The sequence below is a fragment of the Ursus maritimus genome, unplaced genomic scaffold (genome assembly GCF_017311325.1).
Source record: "Ursus maritimus isolate PB19 unplaced genomic scaffold, ASM1731132v1 scaffold_18, whole genome shotgun sequence".
NCBI classification, from domain to species: domain Eukaryota; kingdom Metazoa; phylum Chordata; class Mammalia; order Carnivora; family Ursidae; genus Ursus; species Ursus maritimus.
In genome coordinates this window covers 46621170-46643546 of record NW_024424230.1, presented here as the reverse complement: position 1 = coordinate 46643546, position 22377 = coordinate 46621170, and the positions used below count along the sequence as shown (strand labels likewise).

General features: G+C 34.9%; 1 protein-coding gene across 1 annotated transcript in view; it reads left to right on the top strand.

The window, feature by feature from the left end:
* The window catches only part of RBBP8 (RB binding protein 8, endonuclease), an 88169-nt gene that overhangs the window by 20318 nt on the left and 45474 nt on the right, over positions 1 to 22377 (top strand). The window contains exons 4-5 of the mRNA XM_008690697.2: positions 8796 to 8891; positions 19512 to 19624. Coding sequence (XP_008688919.1) covers positions 8796 to 8891; positions 19512 to 19624 — 209 coding nt within the window. The remainder of the gene's footprint in view (positions 1 to 8795; positions 8892 to 19511; positions 19625 to 22377) is intronic.

The following is a 22377-nucleotide window of genomic DNA, read 5'->3' as shown; positions in this document are numbered from 1 at the left end:
CGTGGACCTTGGATAGCTGACTGAGTTTTTCAGAATTCTGAGGTAAAAAGCCTAACTTAATTTTGAGTATATCCTTCGTTAATATTTGCTTGTATTTATATTTTAGTATAATTGTTATATGTGTACACATAAAATGGGTTCATATATATATATATATGACATATAGAATGTTTTTCCATCAAGTATTTATTAAGATGAGAACTGGTCTATACATTCATTTTCATCTGTTAAAGTTTTCTCAACTGTAATTAACACCTGGAATTTAAGATACAGCAAGAGGAGAGCAGAATAATTCTGGGATTGCTGAACTGATATAAGAAATAGGAACAAATTGAGACCCCTTTATTTAACCAGTTTGAAATTACCAGAGGTTCCCCTGAATTGTTTTGGTTATTAAGCCTAGAATCAGATATGATTTTCTAAGATAGAAGCAGATTTTTATTCATGGTTCCTTAGGGCTTCCACATTCAGGAATCTGAAACAGATGACATCATAGAGTATTATTGCTCATTACAAAAATTACTATCATTGTGACTAATACTGCATTTACTTTATAGTAGATACATACCAATGGGCCTCAGTTACTTCATATTCCTAAAGCTTCCAAAGCTCTAACCAAAAGCTGGAGTTAACAGCCACCCATCAAAACATACCCAGTTATTTTTCTCCATTATAATCTGAAAATGAAAATTGGAAAGTTTTATTTCACACCTAGAAAATCATGTATAGGAAATAACAGATTCAGAAATATAAAATCATAAATTTTTAAAACGGGGTTTTTTTTGAAGAATGTTTTTATTCTATTTAATTAGTGACACTTTTAAATGCTTTGTATTATTGATAGCGTGCATATTCCTGCCTTACAGGTGTCATTTTAAATATCCTAACCAATTACTAATCCATTTCTCTGTTTCTTACGTTTAGTTCCCATAATTGAAAGATGTTTCTTACAGAGGAAATTAAGCCTTTTCTGAATAGTAAACTTAGGGTGTGTATCTTATTAGTTAGGATTTTGCAGAGTTCTCAAAGTATCTCCCCATGAGATACTTATTAATTACAAAGGGCAAAATTATAATATTACAGCATAGAAACCAGGCAGAATTCATCCCAATCAAACTACCAAAGTTAACTAGAAATCAGATATGTCAGTCTTATGTATCTCCTGATTTGCTGCACTAAGAAGAGCACAACATTACTTCTATAGTATTCTTACCAAAAATGCATAGCCCATATTTTATCGTGGGGAAACATAGAAAAACCCAAGTTGAAGGACAGTCAGAATAACTGGCCAGTACTTTTCAGAGATGTCAAGATTGTGAAAGACAAAGAAAGATGGACAAACTGTCACAGATGGAAGGAGACATAACATTAAATGCAATGTAGGGTCCTAGAGTAGATCCTGGACCAGAAGAATGACATTAGAGGGACAATTGGAAAAATTGGAATAAGGTCTGTAGATTAGTTAATAGTATTGTATCAATGTTCATTTCTTGATGCTAACAGTTGTATTATGGTTATGCAGGATGTTAACATTTTGAGAAGTAGAGTGATATACAGGTACTCTGTTGCTATGTTTATAACTTGTTTATAATAAGTCTGAAATTATTTTAAGATAAAACATTAAAAAATGAAAAAAAATTTAACATTCATCCCCTGAATCTGGAGAGATCACCTTATCTTCAAGCAGCTGTTGGATATTGAAGCAATTCAGTATTCTTTTAGCAAGGAATGAGAAAGAAATGGCTGTTGGATAGGCGACCAAAAATGTCACTAGTTAGATTAGTCCTACTCCTACAGTTCAGAGAGTAGTTGCCATTGCAGCTCTTGAGGCATGATTTCCTTTTATGGCCAAATTACTTTTAGTTTCTGTGGGCAGTAGGGATTTCAAAAACTCTCCAGCCTTTTAGTGTACTTTAATTTGTATTGATGGTATCATCTTATGTTTATGTATGTCAGAATTATCTGCATAGTTGCAGAAGAAAACCCTGTGTAAATTCTTCCAATGATAAGAGTTATTCCAAAAACAAATATATTGAAATTGTGTCAGTTGGGTGAGGAAAACAGGATCATTTTCTTGGTTAAGAAGTAAAATTTCTCTTTTTTAATCCACTTGAAATCAAAAAGGTGAAAACATCTTTGTTTTACTTAGGAATAAATACACTTCTTTTCAATGATGAAAATATTTTGAGTCATTGGAGATTGAAAATTATGAAGTGTACTTCTTCTTTTGTTTTTATCTTCATTTTTATTTATAGCCCAGCTAGTGTTGGTTGCCCAAACATTGCTAATCAGAAGATAAGTACCATACCAAACTTATTCCCTCTGGCCTTTCTTTTTTTTCCAGAGAGAAAGAGAGAGAGTACATGAGTGCACGAGCAGCATAGGAGCAGGGGGCGGGGCAGAGGGAGAGCATCTTAAGCAGGTTGCACCTCAGGGTGGAGCCCAGCTCTGAGCTCGATCTCACCACTCTGAGATCATGACCTGAGCCAAAATCGAGTGAGACGCTTAACTGACTGAGCCACCCAGGCACCCCAGCTCTGCTTTTCTAATACCAAAAGTGTAATGTTTCAGAGTTGATTAGTAGTTAGACAATGAGTTCTTTATATTGTGCCTTGGTTCCATGTTGATTAATGATCTTGTTAATGCTCAATTAACAATTGATTAGAATGACATCCTTTAATGAAAATCTTACTCACTTTTAAGAAGCAGTTCTGAGGGGTACCTGGGTGGCTCAGCTGACTAAGTGTCTGCCTTCAGCTCAGGTCATGTCCCAGGGTCCTGGGATTGAGCCCACATCAAGCCCTGAGTCAGGCTCCCTGCTCAGTGGGCAGCCTGCCTCTCCCTCTCCCTCTGCTGCTCCCTCTGCTTGTGCTTTCTCTCTCTGTTAAATAAATAAATAAAATCTTAAAAAGAATAAGCTGTACGGAAATGCAGAAATTACCATGTTTGCTATTTGATTATACATTTTAAGCTTCATTAACTACATGTTTTTAAAGGAATTTAGTTTTATTGAAATGGATTCTTCATGTGGCCTAGTGATTTTATTTTCTAAAATATTACTGTTTTAAATGGTAGACTTACAACTACAAAGTATTTCCTCTTACCTTGAATCAGAATCATTTCCCTGCAGTTGAATGACACATAATTAGAAGCAATCTAGATTTGCTTATCACAAATGTGCTTTTTTATTACAGACTTTTTACACAGAATGTATTTCTCTATACCTATAACCAATCAGGCACATGAAAAACTTCTTAAATTTGTAAATGACTGCCGAATTTTACTTTCTCAAAAATCATCTATAACACTTGAATTTTTTTTAAAGATTTTATTTATTTATTTGAGAGGGAGAGAGAGAACGAGCAAGGGGGAGAGGCAGAGGGAGAGGGAGAAGCAGACTCCCCACTGAGCAGGGAGCCAGATGCAGGGCTCCATCCCAGGACCCTGGGATCATGACCTGGGCCGAAGGCAGATGCTTAACTAACTGAGCCACCCAGGCGCCCCACACTTTTGAATTTTACAGAATGGAAACACACAGCTGGTTTTCCAGTAGCTGATAATAATGCCTTATTTCACTTGTAGTTTACAGAGTCATTTGATCCTCTTAGCAACCTTCTAATATATATTGTAACTGCTTTGTACCTGTGTACATCAGGTAGCTTGGGGTTATACATTTTGGAAGCACAGGTAAGTAACTGAATTCCCTTTGTTTTTATTGCCTATATTACCATAATCCCTTTATCACCATATATTTTACAGTATACAGTTAGGGTGTAAGAATAATCAGGATGTTTTGTTTCCGAATTGTTAGAATAGCTGTATTTGTAAGATGGGGATTCCCTGTCCTTAGGGAGTCCCACCTGGAAGAAGCAATTAGAAGAGGAATCAATAATTATACCATATTTTTCCATCACTTGGTTGTTCCAGACCTGTGTTTTGATCATAGTTGTCTCTACACATGGTTAATGCTTTTCTCTTACACAAATTCATTTATAAAATTAAACATGTAAAAATATTGACAACTGAATATTGTGAGATTGTTTTGAAAAGTTAAACTGGGTCCGCCTGATTGTTTTTACCTGCTTGTGAACATGGACTACATCTGTTTTTGCCAGTGTATATCCATTACTTACCTACTGACTGACTGTCTTAATGGTCAATTAGTGAATCTGATCATCCTATTTATTTGCCATTCTTTAAAGGAAAATAATAACTACTTTAATTTCCACTGAGGAAATATCTTATAACATTTACCATATTCGGCCATCCAGCTTTATAACAATCAAGATAATTCCCTTTTTAGGGGCGCCTGGGTAGCGCAGTCATTAAAGCGTCTGCCTTCGGCTCAGGGCGTGATCCTGGCGTACCGGGATCGAGTCCCACATCGGGCTCCTCTGCTGTGAGCCTGCTTCTTCCTCTCCCACTCCCCCTGCTGTGTTCCCTCTCTCTCTGGCTGTCTCTCTGTCACATAAATAAATAAAATCTTTAAAAAAAAAAAAAAAAAAGATAATTCCCTTTTTAGCTACCAAGAAATTAAAAAATTCTGAAGTATAAACTACCCATCTACAAATAAACCCTTTTACATTATTATTATTATTTTTTTTAGATTTTACTTATTCAAGAGAGTGAGAGAGAGAGCACTATCAGGGAAAAGGGGGAGAAGCAGGCTGCCTGATTAGCAGGGAGCCCGACCCAGGGCTCGATCCAAGGAGCCCAGGATCATGATCTGAGCTGAAGGTAGACACTGAACTGACTGAAGCACTCAGGCACCCCTTAAATTATTTTTTAAATTAAGAAATTTTAAAAATTACAAAGAAAAAAAATCCTGCAGTTGTTCAGGACTGTTTTCATACTTTCAATTCCATATAAAAAATAAAGTTTATGGAGAGTATAACTTGAACACATAATTTTCTCCATTGTCTTTATTCATAGTAGAATACATGTGCTCTACATGGAGGAGCGCTACGGTGCTCCTCTATCCCTCCAGTATATGACATTGATTTTAAAGTAATGAGAAGACTGGCGTATGTAGTATATGGGTTTGTTATCTATCATTTTACAGTTATTTCATATACAAGATTTATCCACTTTTACATGCCAGTTTTTATTTACATGCCATTTATTTAAAATGTTCACTTACCTCAGAAAGAAGGCTACCTACTAGGAAAATGATATGATCTTTAGTAAAATGCTGCCTATGGGATAGATACATTGAGCTTATCTTAGATAGGTGAGGTTGGTTTTTTGTTTTGTTTTTTAAAGATTTTATTTGTTCATTTGAGAGAGAGAGAAAGAGAATGAGTAGAAGGGAGGGGTAGAGGGAGAGGTAGAAGAGACTCCCTATTCAGCAGAGAGCCCGATATGGGGCTTGATCCCAGGATCCCGGGATCATGACCTGAGCCGAAGGCAGATGCTTAACTGACTGAGCCACCCAGGCACCTGAGGTTGGTTATTTGTATAGTAGTAACTAACTTCCTTTGGATGAGGTCCAGGGTAGACCTATCTTACAATATATTCCACTCTTAATTTTTTTGAAAGTGCATGACTTGTTTTTGTACCATTTAGAATTCATCAATTTGCTTTCTTAAGGAATTTGTTAAATTATTCCTGTAATTAGTAGAACTCCATTATGTTTAGCACTGAGTTGACGTGAATATTTTATTAAGTAATTGAGGTGAATTTTAATTTGAACTTAGGCCATCAGTCTATTTTGTTTTATTTTTTTATTTTTTTAAGATTTTATTTATTTATTTGACAGAGAGAGAGACAGCTAGTGAGAGAGGGAACACAAGCAGGAGGAGTGGGAGAGGAAGAAGCAGGCTCCCAGTGGAGGAGCCTGATATGGGGCTCGATCCCAGAACGCCGGGATCACGCCCTGAGCTGAAGGCAGACGCTTAACAACTGAGCCACTCAGGCGCCCCTCTGTTTGGTTTTAAAACAAATTCTATTATGTTCTGTATCATTCTAAATAGACAGGAATAGAATATGTAGATGTAGGAAAATCAGACATCACATTACTATTACAAAGTTTTCTCTTTCATTCATAATTTAAGAAAAAAACATTTTGCTATGAACTTTTCATTCCTTAAGAAAGAGTGTGTGTGTGTAATTCTTCAATATAGGATGTGGAGTGTAATATTTAGTTGTTATATTTTTGTGATATAGATTATTTAGATTAAATAATAAATTCAAATGGATACTGGCAGCTAGCAATCTGTTAACTTAAAAAATGCGTTCAATTTTCCCCCAAATTTAGACAAGTTCTTAATTTGGTTATATTCGTTTGCAAAGTAGGATCAATAAAAGATTGGTACTACTTCTGAATTAAATACATGTTCTAGAAGTATTAGACAATCTTTTTTAATTAAGTGAGAAACATCCAAATTAATGAGTTTCAGCTATCACTGTGTTATTTCCAAAATTTCAGAAACCTACATATGCTACCAGAACTATATGCAGTAGGCTTATTGAACAGACACTTTTATATGAACAGACACTTTTCCAATGATGACATACAAATGGCTAACAGACACATGAAAAAATGTTCAAAATCATTAGCCATCAGGGAAATTCAAATCAAAACCACACTGAGATACCACCTTACACCAGTTAGAATGGCAAAAATAGACAAGGCAAGAAACAACAATTGTTGGAGAGGATGTGGAGAAAGGGGATCCCTTCTACATTGTTGGTGGGAATGCAAGTTAGTACAGCCACTCTGGAAAACAGTGTGGAGGTCCCTTAAAAAGTTAAAAATTGAGCTACCCTATGATCCAGCCATTGCACTACTGGGTGTTTACCCCAAAGATACAGACGTAGTGAAGAGAAGGGCCATATGCACCCCAATGTTCATAGCAGCATTGTCCACAATAGCTAAATCGTGGAAGGAGCCGAGATGCCCTTCAACAGATGACTGGATTAAGAAGTTGTGGTCCAGGGGGCGCCTGGGTGGCACAGTGGTTAAGCGTCTGCCTTCGGCTCAGGGCGTGATCCCGGCGTTCTGGGATCGAGCCCCACATCAGGCTCCTCCGTTATGAGCCTGCTTCTTCCTCTCCCACTCACCCTGCTTGTGTTCCCTCTCTCGCTGGCTGTCTCTATCTCTGTCAAATAAATAAATAAAATCTTTAAAAAAAAAAAAAAAAAGTTGTGGTCCATATATACAATGGAATATTACTCAGCTATCAGAAAGAACGAGTTCTCAACATTTGCAGCAACATGGACGGCACTGGAGGAGATAATGCTAAGTGAAATAAGTCAAGCAGAGAAAGACAATTATCACATGATTTTTCTAATCTATGGAACATAAGAACTAGGATGATCGGTAGGGGAAGAAAGGGATAAAGAAGGGGGGGTACTCAGAAGGGGGGAATGAAACATGAGAGACTATGGACTATGAGAAACAAACTGAGGGCCTCAGAGGGGAGGGGGGTGGGGGATTGGGATAGACCGGTGATGGGAAGTAAGGAGGGCACGTACTGCATGGTGCACTGGGTGTTATACACAACTAATGAAGCATCGAACCTTACATCGGAATCCGGGGATGTACTGTATGGTGATTAACACAATGTAATAAAAAATCATTTAAAAAAAAAAGAACTATATGCAGTAGGCTTATTACTCTTAGATGTATTGATTTTTCATTTTTCATTCAATATCAATTTTTCAACCACTATGTACAAAGTACCCTCTATATTGGGTATCTGACATTTTTACTTAGTTGTTTGACTCTCTTTTGCTGCCAGTGATATTACATTCTAGCCATTTTGACACAGTCATTTTGACATCCACTTTTTGTAGTGGACTAGTTTGTCATCATTTGATATTTTAGACCCTTGAGGGGGCTGGAGAAGATGTTTCAATCACAGTATTATCTTTTTTAGCTTCAAGACCATACAGAAAACCCTAAATTTCTAGTGGGTTTTCTTAGAATTAAATTGTATGCATACTTTATATAATAATGTGATTTTTAAAAATATAATGGAAGGATAGAATATGACACTACCTTGGAAAGTAATCAGGTAATCTACTAGAAGAAAATTTTAGGTGTCTTTGTTTTTTCTTGACTATGAACACTTAAATAGATCAACACTTAAATAGAACTTACTGAGTGCTTGTACTGTTCTTCATGCTATACGTACATTTGTGTTTAGTTCTTGCAAATGCCTTATTAGATAGATACTAATGTATTCACATTTTTTGAGGCACAAAAAGTTTTGATGACTTGCATTAAGTCACACAGCTGATAACTGAGAGCTGAGATTCAAACCTAGGTGTTAGGATATAGGGTTCATGTGCTTCCACTTCACTCTTAGCCCTGACTTAAAAGTAGTACCAAATAAGAAGTTTCGGCAATACAGAAATTAATAAGATAGAAAATATAAATCTCCCATAACTGGAATAGAGATGAGTGAAGGTATCTGTTACTTACATTAACAAATGTAGACAAAATAATAAAAAACAGTGTACATTTTAATAGTATTTTTGACAACATTGAGTCAATGATGGCATCAGAATCCACTCTTCTGTGTTCTAGCGTTGTATAATGAATGCCTGGTACTTAGGACAATACTTTCATAGTACATAAAAATGCTACAGAACAAATTCTAGTATGATTTGAATGATGGCTAACAAGATATTTAAACTTTACCTATGAAGCTATTTATTTTAATATGAGAAATACACGTTATGTAAGTGTGAGACCATGCTTTGGGGTTCTTATAGTAGATTTATCCTGTTATGATAATTATCCTATTAGGATTTTTTTTTTTTTTTAAACTTAACTTCTTGACTTTTAGAGACGCACAGAGACTAGAAGAATTCTTCACCAAAAATCAACAGCTGAGAGAACAACAGAAAGTCCTCCATGAAACCATTAAAGTTTTAGAAGACCGGTGAGTCTGGTTCTTGGATATTCTTTAGTAAGAGGTGATTTCCCCCCTTCATAGAACATTGGTTTTAATTTATAAACAGTTCTGGGACTAAAAGTGCCCTTTCCCAACCTGATGTCAACTTTGGATAAATACTTTATAAAATTAAGGATATACTCATGCAAGTTTGTTTTTTTATTAATTACAGCAGTCTCATCAATTTACCCTTTAAATAATGTTTCTTTATCTGATGTTTGATACAGGATGAGCTTAAGAGTAGCTCTAATTAATTAAAATTAATGTTCTAATTCTTTTGATGGTTTAATTCCATTTTTACATCTAAGTAGTTGGAAACTGCTTCACAATTCTATTTGTCTTCATATTTCTGCTTTTTTTCCCCCCTGTATATTTCTCTACTTGCAGGCAGTCTGGGGATTCTTCTTTCTGAATATTTCTAAGATAATGCCTATCACTTACTTTACTTCCACATACATATTTTATTTCTCACTCCTATGAGTTTAATACCCTACATTTAGAAAAAACTTCCAGGATTTGCTCTATTCCCCTGGCTGAACTGTAAGTGCTATTTAAGACCTTGAACCAACTATAACAAATAATGTTTCTTGCATTTACAGTTAATAATTTTCTTTTGTTGTTATTTTGTATATGTTACAGAAGGGCTAGTGGTTTGAGCCTGCCACTGTACCTTTAGTGGTAGAGTAATCTCTCCATCTGTGCAAACTGCAGCTGTATACGTGTCTTCCATCACTACTGTCCCAGAGGATGCACATTTACTGGAATAGGTAGCCTATTGTGGAATAAAGCTCCATAGGCTTTGGAATCATAGCCACGAATTTGAATTCCAAGCTTATACTGTGCCTTTAATTCAGATTCATAAATACTTTGAGTCCTTACTACGATCTAGGTGTTGCTGTTAGGTGCTGGGGATAATACTATCCCTAGGATGTCATGGAGCTGATATTTAATTTTCAAAGGTTTGGAGTAAGTCATACAAATAAGATGATTTCAGATTGTAAGTGTTATGAAGAAATAAAATTGAATGATGTAATTAAGTGACCACAGACATTGGGAAGTGAAGAAATGGGTGCCAGGGATGGCCTTTCTGAGGAGGTGCCATTTGAACTAAGACCTGAATGATACAGATTAAGAGCTAGTCACTTGAAGAACTGGAGATAAAAAGAGAAGAGACAAATGCAGAAGTTTTAGGTAGAAATAAGTTTTGAAATATTTGAAGAATAGGAAGTCTACTGTGATTCTAACTTAACCAGTAGGAGGATGAATGATAGGAGATAAGATTAGAGAGGTGGGAGTAGCCAGATTATGTAGGATCATAGGCAAAAAGTTTGGATTTTAATTGCAATGGGAAGAGATTAGAGGGTTTAAGCAGGGAAATTACAAAGGGATGTGAGCAGGTATTGACCTCATCTATTATATCCACGTGGAGATGTCAAGTAGATAGTTGTATATGTGAGTCTGAAACTATCTAGAGACATGAGAGCTAAAGAAAAGAATTTGAAGGTCATCATCTGCATATAAATGGCATTTAAAACCTAGAGACTAGGTAAGAGATCTAAGGACATCTTAAAGGGTATTGGAAGAGAATTGGAAGAGGTGTTAGGGCTGAATCCTTGGACATACAAATTAAGGTTTAATGAAGAATAAGTACCCAGCCAGCAAAAAAAAAAAAAAAAAAAAATTGTGAAAGAAAAATTATTAGAGTGGAAGAAAAGCCAAGAATATATGACGTGACACTATACCTTCTCCACAGGGCTACTTTGAAGATTAAATGAGATTAATACTAGTTAAAGTACATAATAGCAATTTTTAAAAACTTACAGTATCCCTCCTAATTAGTGACTCTGATGCCAGCCACTTGCACTCCAGCTATACTGTGTCATAGGCAGATCTAGTCTCTCTCCAGCTGAGGTATCAGGAAGCTAGAAAGTAATTTGTCCCCCTTACTCTTCCCCAGTCCAGGTCAAAAAGGAAGTCATCAGCTACTGTTAGTGTGGTGTGAGACATTTCCTCGTTTTCTCTGGGTATGTAGTGGAGCATTTGGGAGGAATGGTGGAGAGCACATCTCTCAGGCCTTAACTCTCCAGCAATTGCTATGTATTGAGGGCTCACTTTGTACCCAGATACCTAACACCTAATCTTCACGCTAATGCTGTAGGTAGATGGTAAAACCATTTTACATGTGAGGAAACTGAGCTGGCAAAGATTTAAGAAACTGTCCTTAGATCCCAGTTAATGGATAATTAGGTTAACTTTTGACCTTACAAATCCCCCAGTTTCTGTTTTCCTGAAGCCTTGTCTGTATGTTCTCTTAATTTTGTAAATGTTATATAAATGACTGATCATCTCAAAGTATTTGTACTTGACCTAAAGTTACCGAAACAGATACTCTGAAATATTAACTCCCCAGCATTGTCCATTTTCTAGTCTTTTTTGGGAAATTTTGTTTTTTGTTACTTCTCTTTTAAATTGCTACTATGTTCTGCCTTTAAATGTCTAAGCAGATAATATTGGGTAAAGTTCTGCCTTATTTAAAATTTCATTTTAGTTTTATGTTTAATGAGAATGATATCTAGAGCAAGCTTTAAATATCTATAAGAATTAATGTTTTGCTAAGACCTTTAAAAGGCAAAATGTGTTTTGTTAAAATTTCTAAATAGTAATTCTGAAACTTGCTGCTTACTCTTCATAGGATAAAACAATTTTTATTTTTATGCTAACGTTGTGAAAACATTGTGAGATGTTTAGATGAGAGGAATTACTCAGTAGAGGTAAATTAGATAATAAAAAGTTATAATTTTATGTGGCTGCTTTATGTTCTACTACTGCTATTATTGTAACAGACTTTCCTTAAAGGAAACAAAGTATTTCACTAAATCTAAGAAATAGTCACTGTGTGGAGAAATAGATGGAATGCATTAAAAAAAAATCTGAATAAAGCAGTGATTGTCTAATAGATTTTAATATTTTTAAAAGCATTTTTGGCAGTCATGGGAAACTCATATTTCATCTGTCATTGAAAGGGAAAATTTGTACTCATAATCAGAGGATTTATGGTGCAACTACTTTCAAATACTAGACTAAATGTCCTCTTTTTGTCTTACTTATGGGTTTGAATTTAAATATATTCTTTAGGAGACCCTCTCTGACTTTGTAGACTGGGTTTAGTTCTACTGGGCACTTTCATAGTACCGCGTATTTCCACTGTCATGGTATGAATCATACTTTGCCGTAATTACTTTTTTATTGCCTCTCTTTTTCTAATACACTGTAAACGCTAAAAGAAAAGACATTATCTTGGCCACTGTTGTATTTCAGCACATACAGTACTCATTGTAGGTGTTCAGTAAACCCTTTTGAATGAAAATAAATTTGAGGAAATCTTTTTGGGGTATAGCAAACAATTGATCATACTTGTTAATCTGGTGAGTTTTCCAATTGCAAAATGAAAGGTTTTACTTCTTCATCCCTATGAACAAACTGTCATATAACTCACAATGTGTGTTGCTTTCTGATCTTACAAGTAGAATTACTCTTCTTTTCCTGTTACCTGTATATAGCGACTGAAATTGCATTCATTCTCCTGTGAAATTGAGGCTGTTTCTTTCTTCGATAGCTTCAGTGGAAAATAGGCAAGAGGAAAGCAGTGGAACCTTGCTGATGGAAATAGGAGCTAGCATATTATCTCACATCCACTTAAATTTAAACTAGGATCTGGAAGCAATCGAGAGTTGACTCTTTTCCACAGGTATTGTTATCAAGAATGGCAGTTAACTGGAGAAAACTGGAAGTAATAAGCTGGGGAATATTGTTTTATTTTGTAACTGTCTATATCAGTGGTATTTTTGAACTCGGAAACTAGGGATTCCAAGGGATTGTTTTTGATGATATGTCATGACATTTTAATTTATTAGATTTCATTTCTTAGAAACAATAGTGTTCAGTTTTTTGTGACAAATTGACTAGCAGAATGACATTTAAATAATTCATCGGAATTGTTCAGTGCCACTTACTCCTTCAGTGTTTTACAATGACTTTTCTTTTTCTGTTTATTTTAATTTTTATTTATTTTTTAAGTAAGCTCTACGCCCAATGTGGGGCTTGAACTCACAACGCTGAGATCAAGAGTCACGTGCTCTACTGACTGAGCCAGCCAGGCACCCCTTCAATGACTTTACAATGTCGTGTTCTCTTCGGCCTTTATGGCTTAATAATTCCTTGTATAAATTATTTACCACAGTCGGGTCAACTATTTGAATGTTTATTACATGGACCCTAAGCTATTAATTGGAGCAAATCTTAAAAGAGAAATGTAAATATGAAATGTCAGGTACTTTAAGCAAATAGTTAAAATTGAGTTGCCTCTTGTAACAGTTTAATAGTGTCTTGGTTTTGGAATAGTTTATTTCCTTTGGAATTTTAAAGGCATAAATACACTTTACTTTTAGCTTTAGAAATGCTTGAGCATCTGAAAACATATGTATTATAGCAGAAAGACAAGAAAGTGTATATCCTTTTTAATACCTTAATTCTCAAAAAGATGTCATAGAAAGTTTACTAGAATATAATACTGTTAAATTAAAATTCTGTGATGAAAGGAATATACTATTTAGCTTATTTTATGTTCCCCCTTTTTGAATTTTTATTCAGGTAATGCATGTACATTATAAAATTGTATAGTTACTATAAAAATTTTTTTGTTCCTCTCTTTCTCACCCCTGTCAGTCCCAGTTCTTAGTTTTTCAAAGTTCTAAATGATGTAGTTTGCTTTTTTTTTTTTTTAAGATTTTATATATTTATTGAGAGAGAGTGCACGCGCATGAGCAGAAGGAGGGGCAGAGAGAGGAGTACAAAGACTCCCTGCTGAGCAGGGAGCTTGATGCAGGGCTCCATCCCAGGATCCTGAGATCATGACCTGAGCCAAATTTAGCTGCTTAATCAACTAAGTCACCCATGCGACCCATCAATGATGTATTTTTACTTTAACACTTGATTTATCAATTTGAGACAATATCTTTTTACTTCTTACTACGAAAATGAAGATACTGTTTATCCCTCGCATATTTTTGAATAGTTACTATTTTAGTTATTCTATTTTACCTTCGAACCTTAATATATACATTTATGTAACAGTATGTCTTTACAGGAATATAACAGGAAAATGTCTGAACAGTCTCCCTGAGCTCACCACTATATTGCAGGAGGGTATTGATACTTTAACCCTTCCCTGCATCATTCTTCCTGTCTTCTACTTCCCACCCTGTGTTCAGCTGAACCTTTACATGTAAATATTGACAATCTTGACAGTGGTTACATTGTTTTCTGTTACCGGATCTCAGTCTTTTGTATTTGGTTTATAAGTTAATTATAGAAGCTGAAAAATAGTAAACAGTGTTTATTTATTGACTCTGTAAATACTCTCTGCTGAGCCAGGATAACATTTCCTTCTCTACAGATCCCATGTCCTGACCTCTGTGCCACTCAAGGAGACTATTTCTAATGTCCAGGCCACATAGATTGTTTTCTCCTGTGTTTCAAATCAGCTGCTCAAGTTAGCCCCTCAAATCAGCCCATAATTATGTTATGACAAGGACATATTTATATGAGTTTGCTGTGCTTTTCCTACAAGTTCTAACTACTTTTTTCATATTGAAATTGGAAACATGTTTTCCTTACAATGTCATTAGTATTATGTAATGTGTTAGTTATTCTATTTATTGGTTTTAATTTTTTTTGTTCTTTTTCTTGAAGGCATATCTCTTGGGCTGAAAAACTTCCTGTATACTAATTTGGACCATTTACTTTCTAGGTTATACTAAAACTGCCGTTCTGGAATTTCTCTTCTCTGGATCCCTACATTAATTCCATTATTTCTTTCAACTTATGTTAATTAGCAAATAATGATGGGCACCTGCTTTGTGCCAGGCACTATTTTAGACCTTGAAGATATACCAGTGAACATTGTTGATAAAATGTGGGCCTATCTTTCCCTTTTATTGGTTTTTCTTGCTCATTTTGTTATAGCTCACCCTCAAATAACTGCTGAAAAGTACACAGGAAGTAAATTTTCAGAGACCTTGCATGTCTAAAAATGTTATTTTAGTGTTGATTTAGATGATATTTTGAATGGACATAAAATTCTAGGTTCAAAATAGATTTCCTCCAAACTGAAGACATTTTCTCATTATCTCTTAGCATCCAAAGTTGATAAAACTGATATCATTCTAATGTTTTTCCTTTATGGGTAACAGGGTTTTTTTTTTTTCCCTTCCTGGAATTTAAGACCTTTTTATCATTCTGAAATTTCATGAGGGAGGTGTGTGTGTGTTTCCTTCAATGTGTTGGACATTCACCTGTTAAACTGAAGGCTGATATCTCTTAAGGTCTTGCAATTTTTTTTCTGTTATTTCCTCTCTCCCTTTTTATATGTTCTGTCCTTCTGGAGCACTTCTCGGTCATAACCTAATTCTTTATCATCTTTTCTCTGATTTCTGTTACTTATTTTTTTCCTGCATGTTCTGGAAGATTTCTATTCTATTTTCCAACCTTATTATTAAAGTTATTTTGATAATCACATATTTAGTATTCAAGAACTTTTTATTGTTTATTGACCACTGCTTTATATATGCATGTATGCTATGGCCTATTTTTATACTTTCCCTTGTGATTCTTCTTTAACTCATTGTTTTATTTAGGTGTACATTGTTTAAGATTCACGGATTTGTGGATTTTCCATATCTCCTTCTGTTGTTGATTTCTAATTTAATTCCATTGTGGTAGAAGAGCATGCTTTGTATGATTTGAGTGCTTTTAAACTTATTGAGACTTGTCTTGTGACCTAGGAAGTGGTCCTGGCAAACGTTCTGAATGTGCATTCCGCAGTTGTTGGTTGCGTGTTCTGTAGATGTCAGTTAGGACTGGGTGGTTGTTGGTTTGTTCAGGTCTGCTATATCGATGCTGATTTCCCATCTCACTTGATCTGTCCATTATTGAGAGTGGAAGTCTACAACTGTTATTGTTGAATTTGTTTTTTCCTTCAGTTCTCAGTTTTGCTCTATGTATATTTTGGGGCTCTAGTGTTAGATGCATATGTTTATAATTCTTTTATTTTTGTAATGAATTGACCCTTTTATTATAAAATTCACTATGCTAGTAACACTTTCTTACAGTCTGTTTTGTCTGGTATTAATTAACGTAGATGCTCCAGCTTTCTTTTGGTTTTTGTTTGTATGGTATATTTTTTTTCCATCCTTTTGCCTTCAACCTATTTGTATCTTGGAATCTAAAGTATGTCTATTGTAGGGGCGCCTGGGTGGCTCAGTCGTTAAGCCTCCGATTCTTGATTTCAGCTCAGGTCATGATCTCAGGGTGGTGAGAACAAGCGCCATATGGGGCTCTGCCCTAAGAGGGGAGTTTACTGGAGGTTTTGTCTTTCCCTCCCTCTGCCCCCCGCCCCCCACTCTGGAGTGCACACACCATCTCTCTCTCTCTCTAAAATAAATAAATCTCAAAAAAAAAAAGTAAGTCTATTGTAGATAACATAAAGTCGAATCATTTTTTTTGTCCTGACAGTTTCTGCCTTTTGATTAGAGTATTTTATCAATTAATAATGTAATTATTAATATGGTTGGATTTATGCCATTTTGCTTTCAATATTTCTCATGTCTTTTTTGTTCCTCCTTTTCTGCCTGCCCCTGCCCCAAAACTTGCTTTTTCTAGAACTCTTATTATTGGTGTGATAAACATTCTAGACTAATGCTCTAGTTTTCTTATCTTTTCTATTTTCTCTTTGCTTTTTGGGGAGATCTTCTCAGCTTTATTTTCTCACCTTCTGTTGAGTTTGGGTTTTTTCCTGCTATATTTTTAATTTCTAGGATTTTTTTGTTTTTGCTCTCAGACTATTTCCTTTTATGGCAATCCTGTTTTCATTTCATAGTTTGCTACCTTCTTTATTTCTCCTGAGAGTATTCTTTACAGTTTGTTGGTGGTGGTGTGTTTTTTTTTCCTTCTCCCTATGTAGAAAGAAATATAAGCTACATTTCTTTCTTTCTTTCTTTCTTTTTTTAAGATTTATTTATTTTCGCAAGAGAGGGAGAGAGAGTGCATGAGTGTGAGTCGGGGGGAAAGGGGAGAGGGAGCAGGAATCTCCAGCAGACTCCCTGCTGACCCCGGAGCCCGATGCAAGAGCTCAGTGCAGGGGTCTAGGTCTATCTCATGACCCTGAGACCACAGCCTGAGCCTACATCAAGAGTCAGATGTGTAACCAAGCGAGCCACCCAGGCGCCCCTCTTTTTTTTTTAGTGTCTTATTTGCTTTAGTCTCTTTTACTTTATAAGCTTTTCTCAGCTGTCTGTTGATCTTGATTGTCTGTTTATATTTAAGAGAGGTGGATAAAAGCTCTGAGTGGAATTGTGGGGTATGAGCTTCACTGCTAGGTGATCTGCCTGGTCTGTTTCACTGATAATTCTCTATGTCAGTATCTTTAGACCTGATTTCCTAAAGCAGGCTCCTTCATTCTGCTTCCTGGAATGTGTAATAGGGATGGCTACCAAAGTTCTGGAAGCCAAATAGATGATGAGGGCCTAGGCTAGGGTCTGAGAATTTGGCTTGCATAGACATTCATTTCATTATTGTACTCCTATCCTTACCTATACCTCTTGTTTCCCAAACCAGTGTCCGGTGTCTGTTTTAGACCCTCAACAGACTAAACTTCCAGTGTTCTGCTGGGAATGGAAGGGGTGATCACTTGAGTGCTCAGAATATAGGAGAAAATATGTTGGTATGATGATTTCTTGAAATTCTTTAAATCACTCAATCTGAATACCAATTTTTTAACCTTTGCAAATTCTGCAGTGTGTATCAGGTTGGTTCTAAGTCAGTGCTGTCTGATAGAATTTTCTGTGATGATGGAAATGTTTTATATCTGCACTAATACAGTAGCATCTAGACATATGGCTGTTGAGTACTTGAGCATAACTGAGTTTGATTTTTATTTTATTTAAATTGATATAGCCATATGTGGCTGTGGCTACCTTATTGGACAACACAATTCTAAACTTTTCCTGTCATTGGCCTAGGATTCAACATTCTCAGGGGAGTTTCAATTTTGTCCACCCACTGCCTAGCTTTAAGGTTTTTGTTTGTTTTCTCTCCCATTAGGCCTGTCCTGGTGGGTTTGGGCTTTTAAAAATATACATACATCTTTACTGTAGTTTTGTAGGATCTTGGGAAGGAGCAAAAGTTGATGCAGATGTTCACTCTGTCATCTTTACTTAGATGTTTATCATACAAAATGGTTTCAAAGATCTTGACTGTCCTAATTCCTGTCTTTGGAATATACTCTGATTAAACTATGATGTCCAATTCTTTATTTCTTATTCTAGGAATTCTGATTTTATTAATGCATCCTATCTATGATCTCTAATCTTTATTTTCTACACCCATATCAACATTGTTGATATGAGTTTTACTTTCATATAAAAATAGGTTCTTTTTAATTGTATGGTTTTAATTTTTTATCTCCTTAGCTTATAAAATTCATGGCTTATACTACCATGCTATGACTTCCATAGATACTTAAATACTTAGTATCTTACTGACAGGTTATCAAGTTAAAATTATTACCTCAGATTATATATTTCCCAAATTCCGAACATGGGGTATATGTCTCCTTTTTAACTATATCTTTTTCCTGATTAACAAATAATATAATTAGAGAAATTTTGAAAAAGAGAAAAACACTAAGAAAAAAATATCTCCTATAATACTGGTACCTACAACATAACTATTATTAACATTTTGAGGTACACCTTTCTCTTTACCACTTCCCATCCCCTATGTACAATATATGTATTTCCCTCTTCCCTTCAGCACTCACAAATAATCAGTGAAAGCTATTTTTAAAACTTGTTTTTCATAATAGTACATTGTGAATTTTTCTAACATCGGGTTTTTTTTTAATGCTGAAAAGAACAAAATATGAAGTACTTTTTTTTTTTTTTGCTCTGTATTCTTTGACCTTTAATATTCATTCAGCTAAAAAAGTTGAACCCTCATTATGTGTTATATGCTATGCTGAGCAGTACAGATGCAAGCTTGCTTAAGATATAATTCAGCCCCTTGGTACTGGACTGGAGTTCATATTTTGACTATCATAAATTAGAGCAAGGTCAGTTTTTTCAATAAATGAATTCCCTTAGATAGAGTTTAAAATTGGCAGAATTTAAAGAATTCCACTCAGAATTGCAATCTGTTGTAGAAAGCGATGTTGTGGCATGATTTCAGCCTATTCGACAATATGTTAAAGGTATAATACATCATTAAACTAGATAATTTTCTCTGTATTTGCCAAGTCAGTTCTTTAGAGCTTCATAAAGCATAAAAATCTTGAGAGTTCAAATATAAGGAGATATCTTTTAGTAGTTGTAAAAAATTGAATTTCAGCTTTATGGAGGTATAATTGACAAATAAAGTGTACATCTTGATGATTTGGTAAACATATACATAGTGAAAGAATCCACTAATTAACACAGCCATGATCTCACATACTTATTTTCTGGTGAGAACATTTAAGTTCTACTCTAAAAATATTTTGTTTTTGTTTCCTAGGTTAAGAGCAGGATTATGTGATCGCTGTGCAGTAACTGAAGAGCACATGCGGAAAAAACAGCAAGAGTTTGAAAATATCCGGCAGCAGAATCTTAAACTTATCACAGAGCTTAGTGAGTTTCCTTTCTTCATTCATTAAGTATTTAAAGCATGATATACTGTTGATGAAACCTGTTATTAAAGTGGTTGCAATCAAATGGATTGTTTACATACGTTTTTCCTCATGTAGGCAAAAGTTCAAATGTCCTTTATTCCCTTTCTGTAGATTTAACTTCATACTTATTTTAGTAAGAAATAGGATACAGAAAGGTGGGATAAATATTGTCCACATTGGCCCTCAAGTTCACTAGCTGTAAAGCAAGAAGGAAATTTCCTTTCATTATGTCCATATTTGCTTTAGTTTTATCTTTATATCATGTGATTTAACTAGTATTTAGTAAAGTTAAATACAAAGAATACAATTTAGTGTTCTATAGAAGTATATACTTTCTTTAGTTTTCATGACATACTATTACAAGTATACCGTTTTCAGTTGAGTCTCCTTACACACTTACTGTAGGGTTTCCTTACATTAGCCTTCTCTTACCCTTCTTTTCTTGTAATACCTCTCTTAACCTTATTCTCTTTTAACTCTTCATATACTCTCTTAGTGACCTTTACCTTGATTCTCTGTAAACAACTACAGCCAACACATCAAGGATCTAATTAATTTATCTTCTTTTCCAAACAAAGTCCATCTTCTATTTTTTTTCTATTACATTGCTATCCTTTGGTTATTCAAGAATAAATGAGTATATCCTCATTGTTTCAAAAAGAGAAAGATATAGTTTTATTTTGCTCCTGGGGATAATTACTATTAACAGTCTATTGATAGCGTATCTTTCTGAGTCCAGGTTTATCTTTCTGTCTCTTTCCTTTGTTTTATCCCTTCCTTCTCTTTTTCTCTCTCTCTCTCTCTCTCTTTTTTTTTTTTTTAAGATTTTAAGTAATTTCTATGCCCAACAGGGGCTTAAACTCACAACCCCGAGGTCAAGAGTTGCATGCTCCACTGAGTGAGCCAGCCAGGTGCACTCGCCTTCTCTTGTCTTTTAAATTTTAATGGGATCATACCATACTTTTTGTACTGACATGTATTATTTCATTTTAGACCATGTGTTAGAAGTCCTTACTTGTTAATTTAAGTCTGTAGATTCTGTGGGATGTATGTGTGAATGCATACGTATGTTTATTTAGGAATATGAGAATATTATCAGTGAGTAGAAAACTATTACATCTCAGTAAACATAGTTGAAATCTACAATTATATTATTGTTAGTATAGAAATAATCTCCAGTAATGTCTGCATACCTAATAGTCAAATTTCCAGCAACTTTGGCTATCTGAAAAATAGCCAAAATCTTCAAAGGAATAAGACATTGTTCTTTTTCATGACTGCATTATATTCTATAGTGTAGATGTCATTTAGCCATTCTGTTGTTAATGGACAGCTTGATTTTTGGTGGGGGGAGGTGTTTGAGAATGCGCATTCACCTACATCTTCTTCAGCTTTGAGCAAAAATGTATTAATACTACCTAATCTGATGGGTAAAGAATGATACCTTTTTTAAGTTAGCATTCTCTTTATAACTATTCAGGTTTAAGGTCTGTGTGTTATTTGAAGATGGTCAAGATATTAACTTTATATTTCAGGAACACATGGTAAAATTTCAGTTGTAGGGCGCCTGGCTAGCTCAGCTGGAAGTGCATGCAACTCTTGATCTTGGGGTCGTGAATTTGAGCCCCATGTTGGCATAGAGACTACTTAAAAAAAATTTGTTTTCAAGGTTGATCAAAAAGATAAAAGAATTAAAAAAAAAAACAGTAAAGTATCAGATAAAAATGAACTGAGAAGACAGACATCCTCGAAATTCAATAACCGGGAAAGTAAAAACAGAAAAGGCAGGAAGAAAAAAAAAATAGCAATGAACAGAAACATGAAAAAAATCATATATACAAGATTTTAAGTAATTTCTTATTTTTTTTTACATGATCTTCAGTTTGCATTTCTTCTTGGGTGAATAGCTTGAATATCCTTTGCCTAATTTTCAGATAGCTAAAATACCTCATGACTTCATGTTTAAAATGCAAGTTCAGGACTGTAGATCTGTTCTTAACCTGTTCTCCTATAATATCTCTATCTCCTTCCACGCTGAGAAGCCTGGTTCTCAAAGACACAGGAATGACAGACTGAAAATATCCCTTAACTACTCATTTTTTAAATCTCATTAGCACAGTAGTCTCAGAATTGCACCATTAGTAACACTACCAGTATGATTACTGTGAAGTTTAAAAAACTAATTTTACATTAAAATGAACAAAAGAAAAATTGCCAAGATCAAATCCCCAAGTTATCCTAAGAATAAAAACACCAAGGGCTTTGTATATATGATTTTTTTCATGTTTCTGTTCATTGCTATTTTTTTTTTCTTCCTGCCTTTTCTTTTATGTTTTTACTTTCCTGGTTATTGAATTTCGAGGATGTCTGTCTTCTTAGTTCATTTTTATCTGATACTTTACTGTTTTTTTTTTTAATTCTTTTATCTTTTTGATCAACCTTAAAAACAAATTTTTTTTAAGTAGTCTCTATGCCAACATGGGGCTCAAATTCACGACCCCAAGATCAAGAGTTGCATGCACTTCCAGCTGAGCTAGCCAGGCGCCCTACAACTGAAATTTTACCATGTGTTCCTGAAATATAAGGTTAATATCTTGACCATCTTCAAATAATACACAGACCTTAAAACACCTGAACTCTGCTTACGTGCTGTTTATGCCTAGCATTCCATTTCCTTTTTCTTAGCCTTCTAAGTTAGAAACTTCTAAAAAT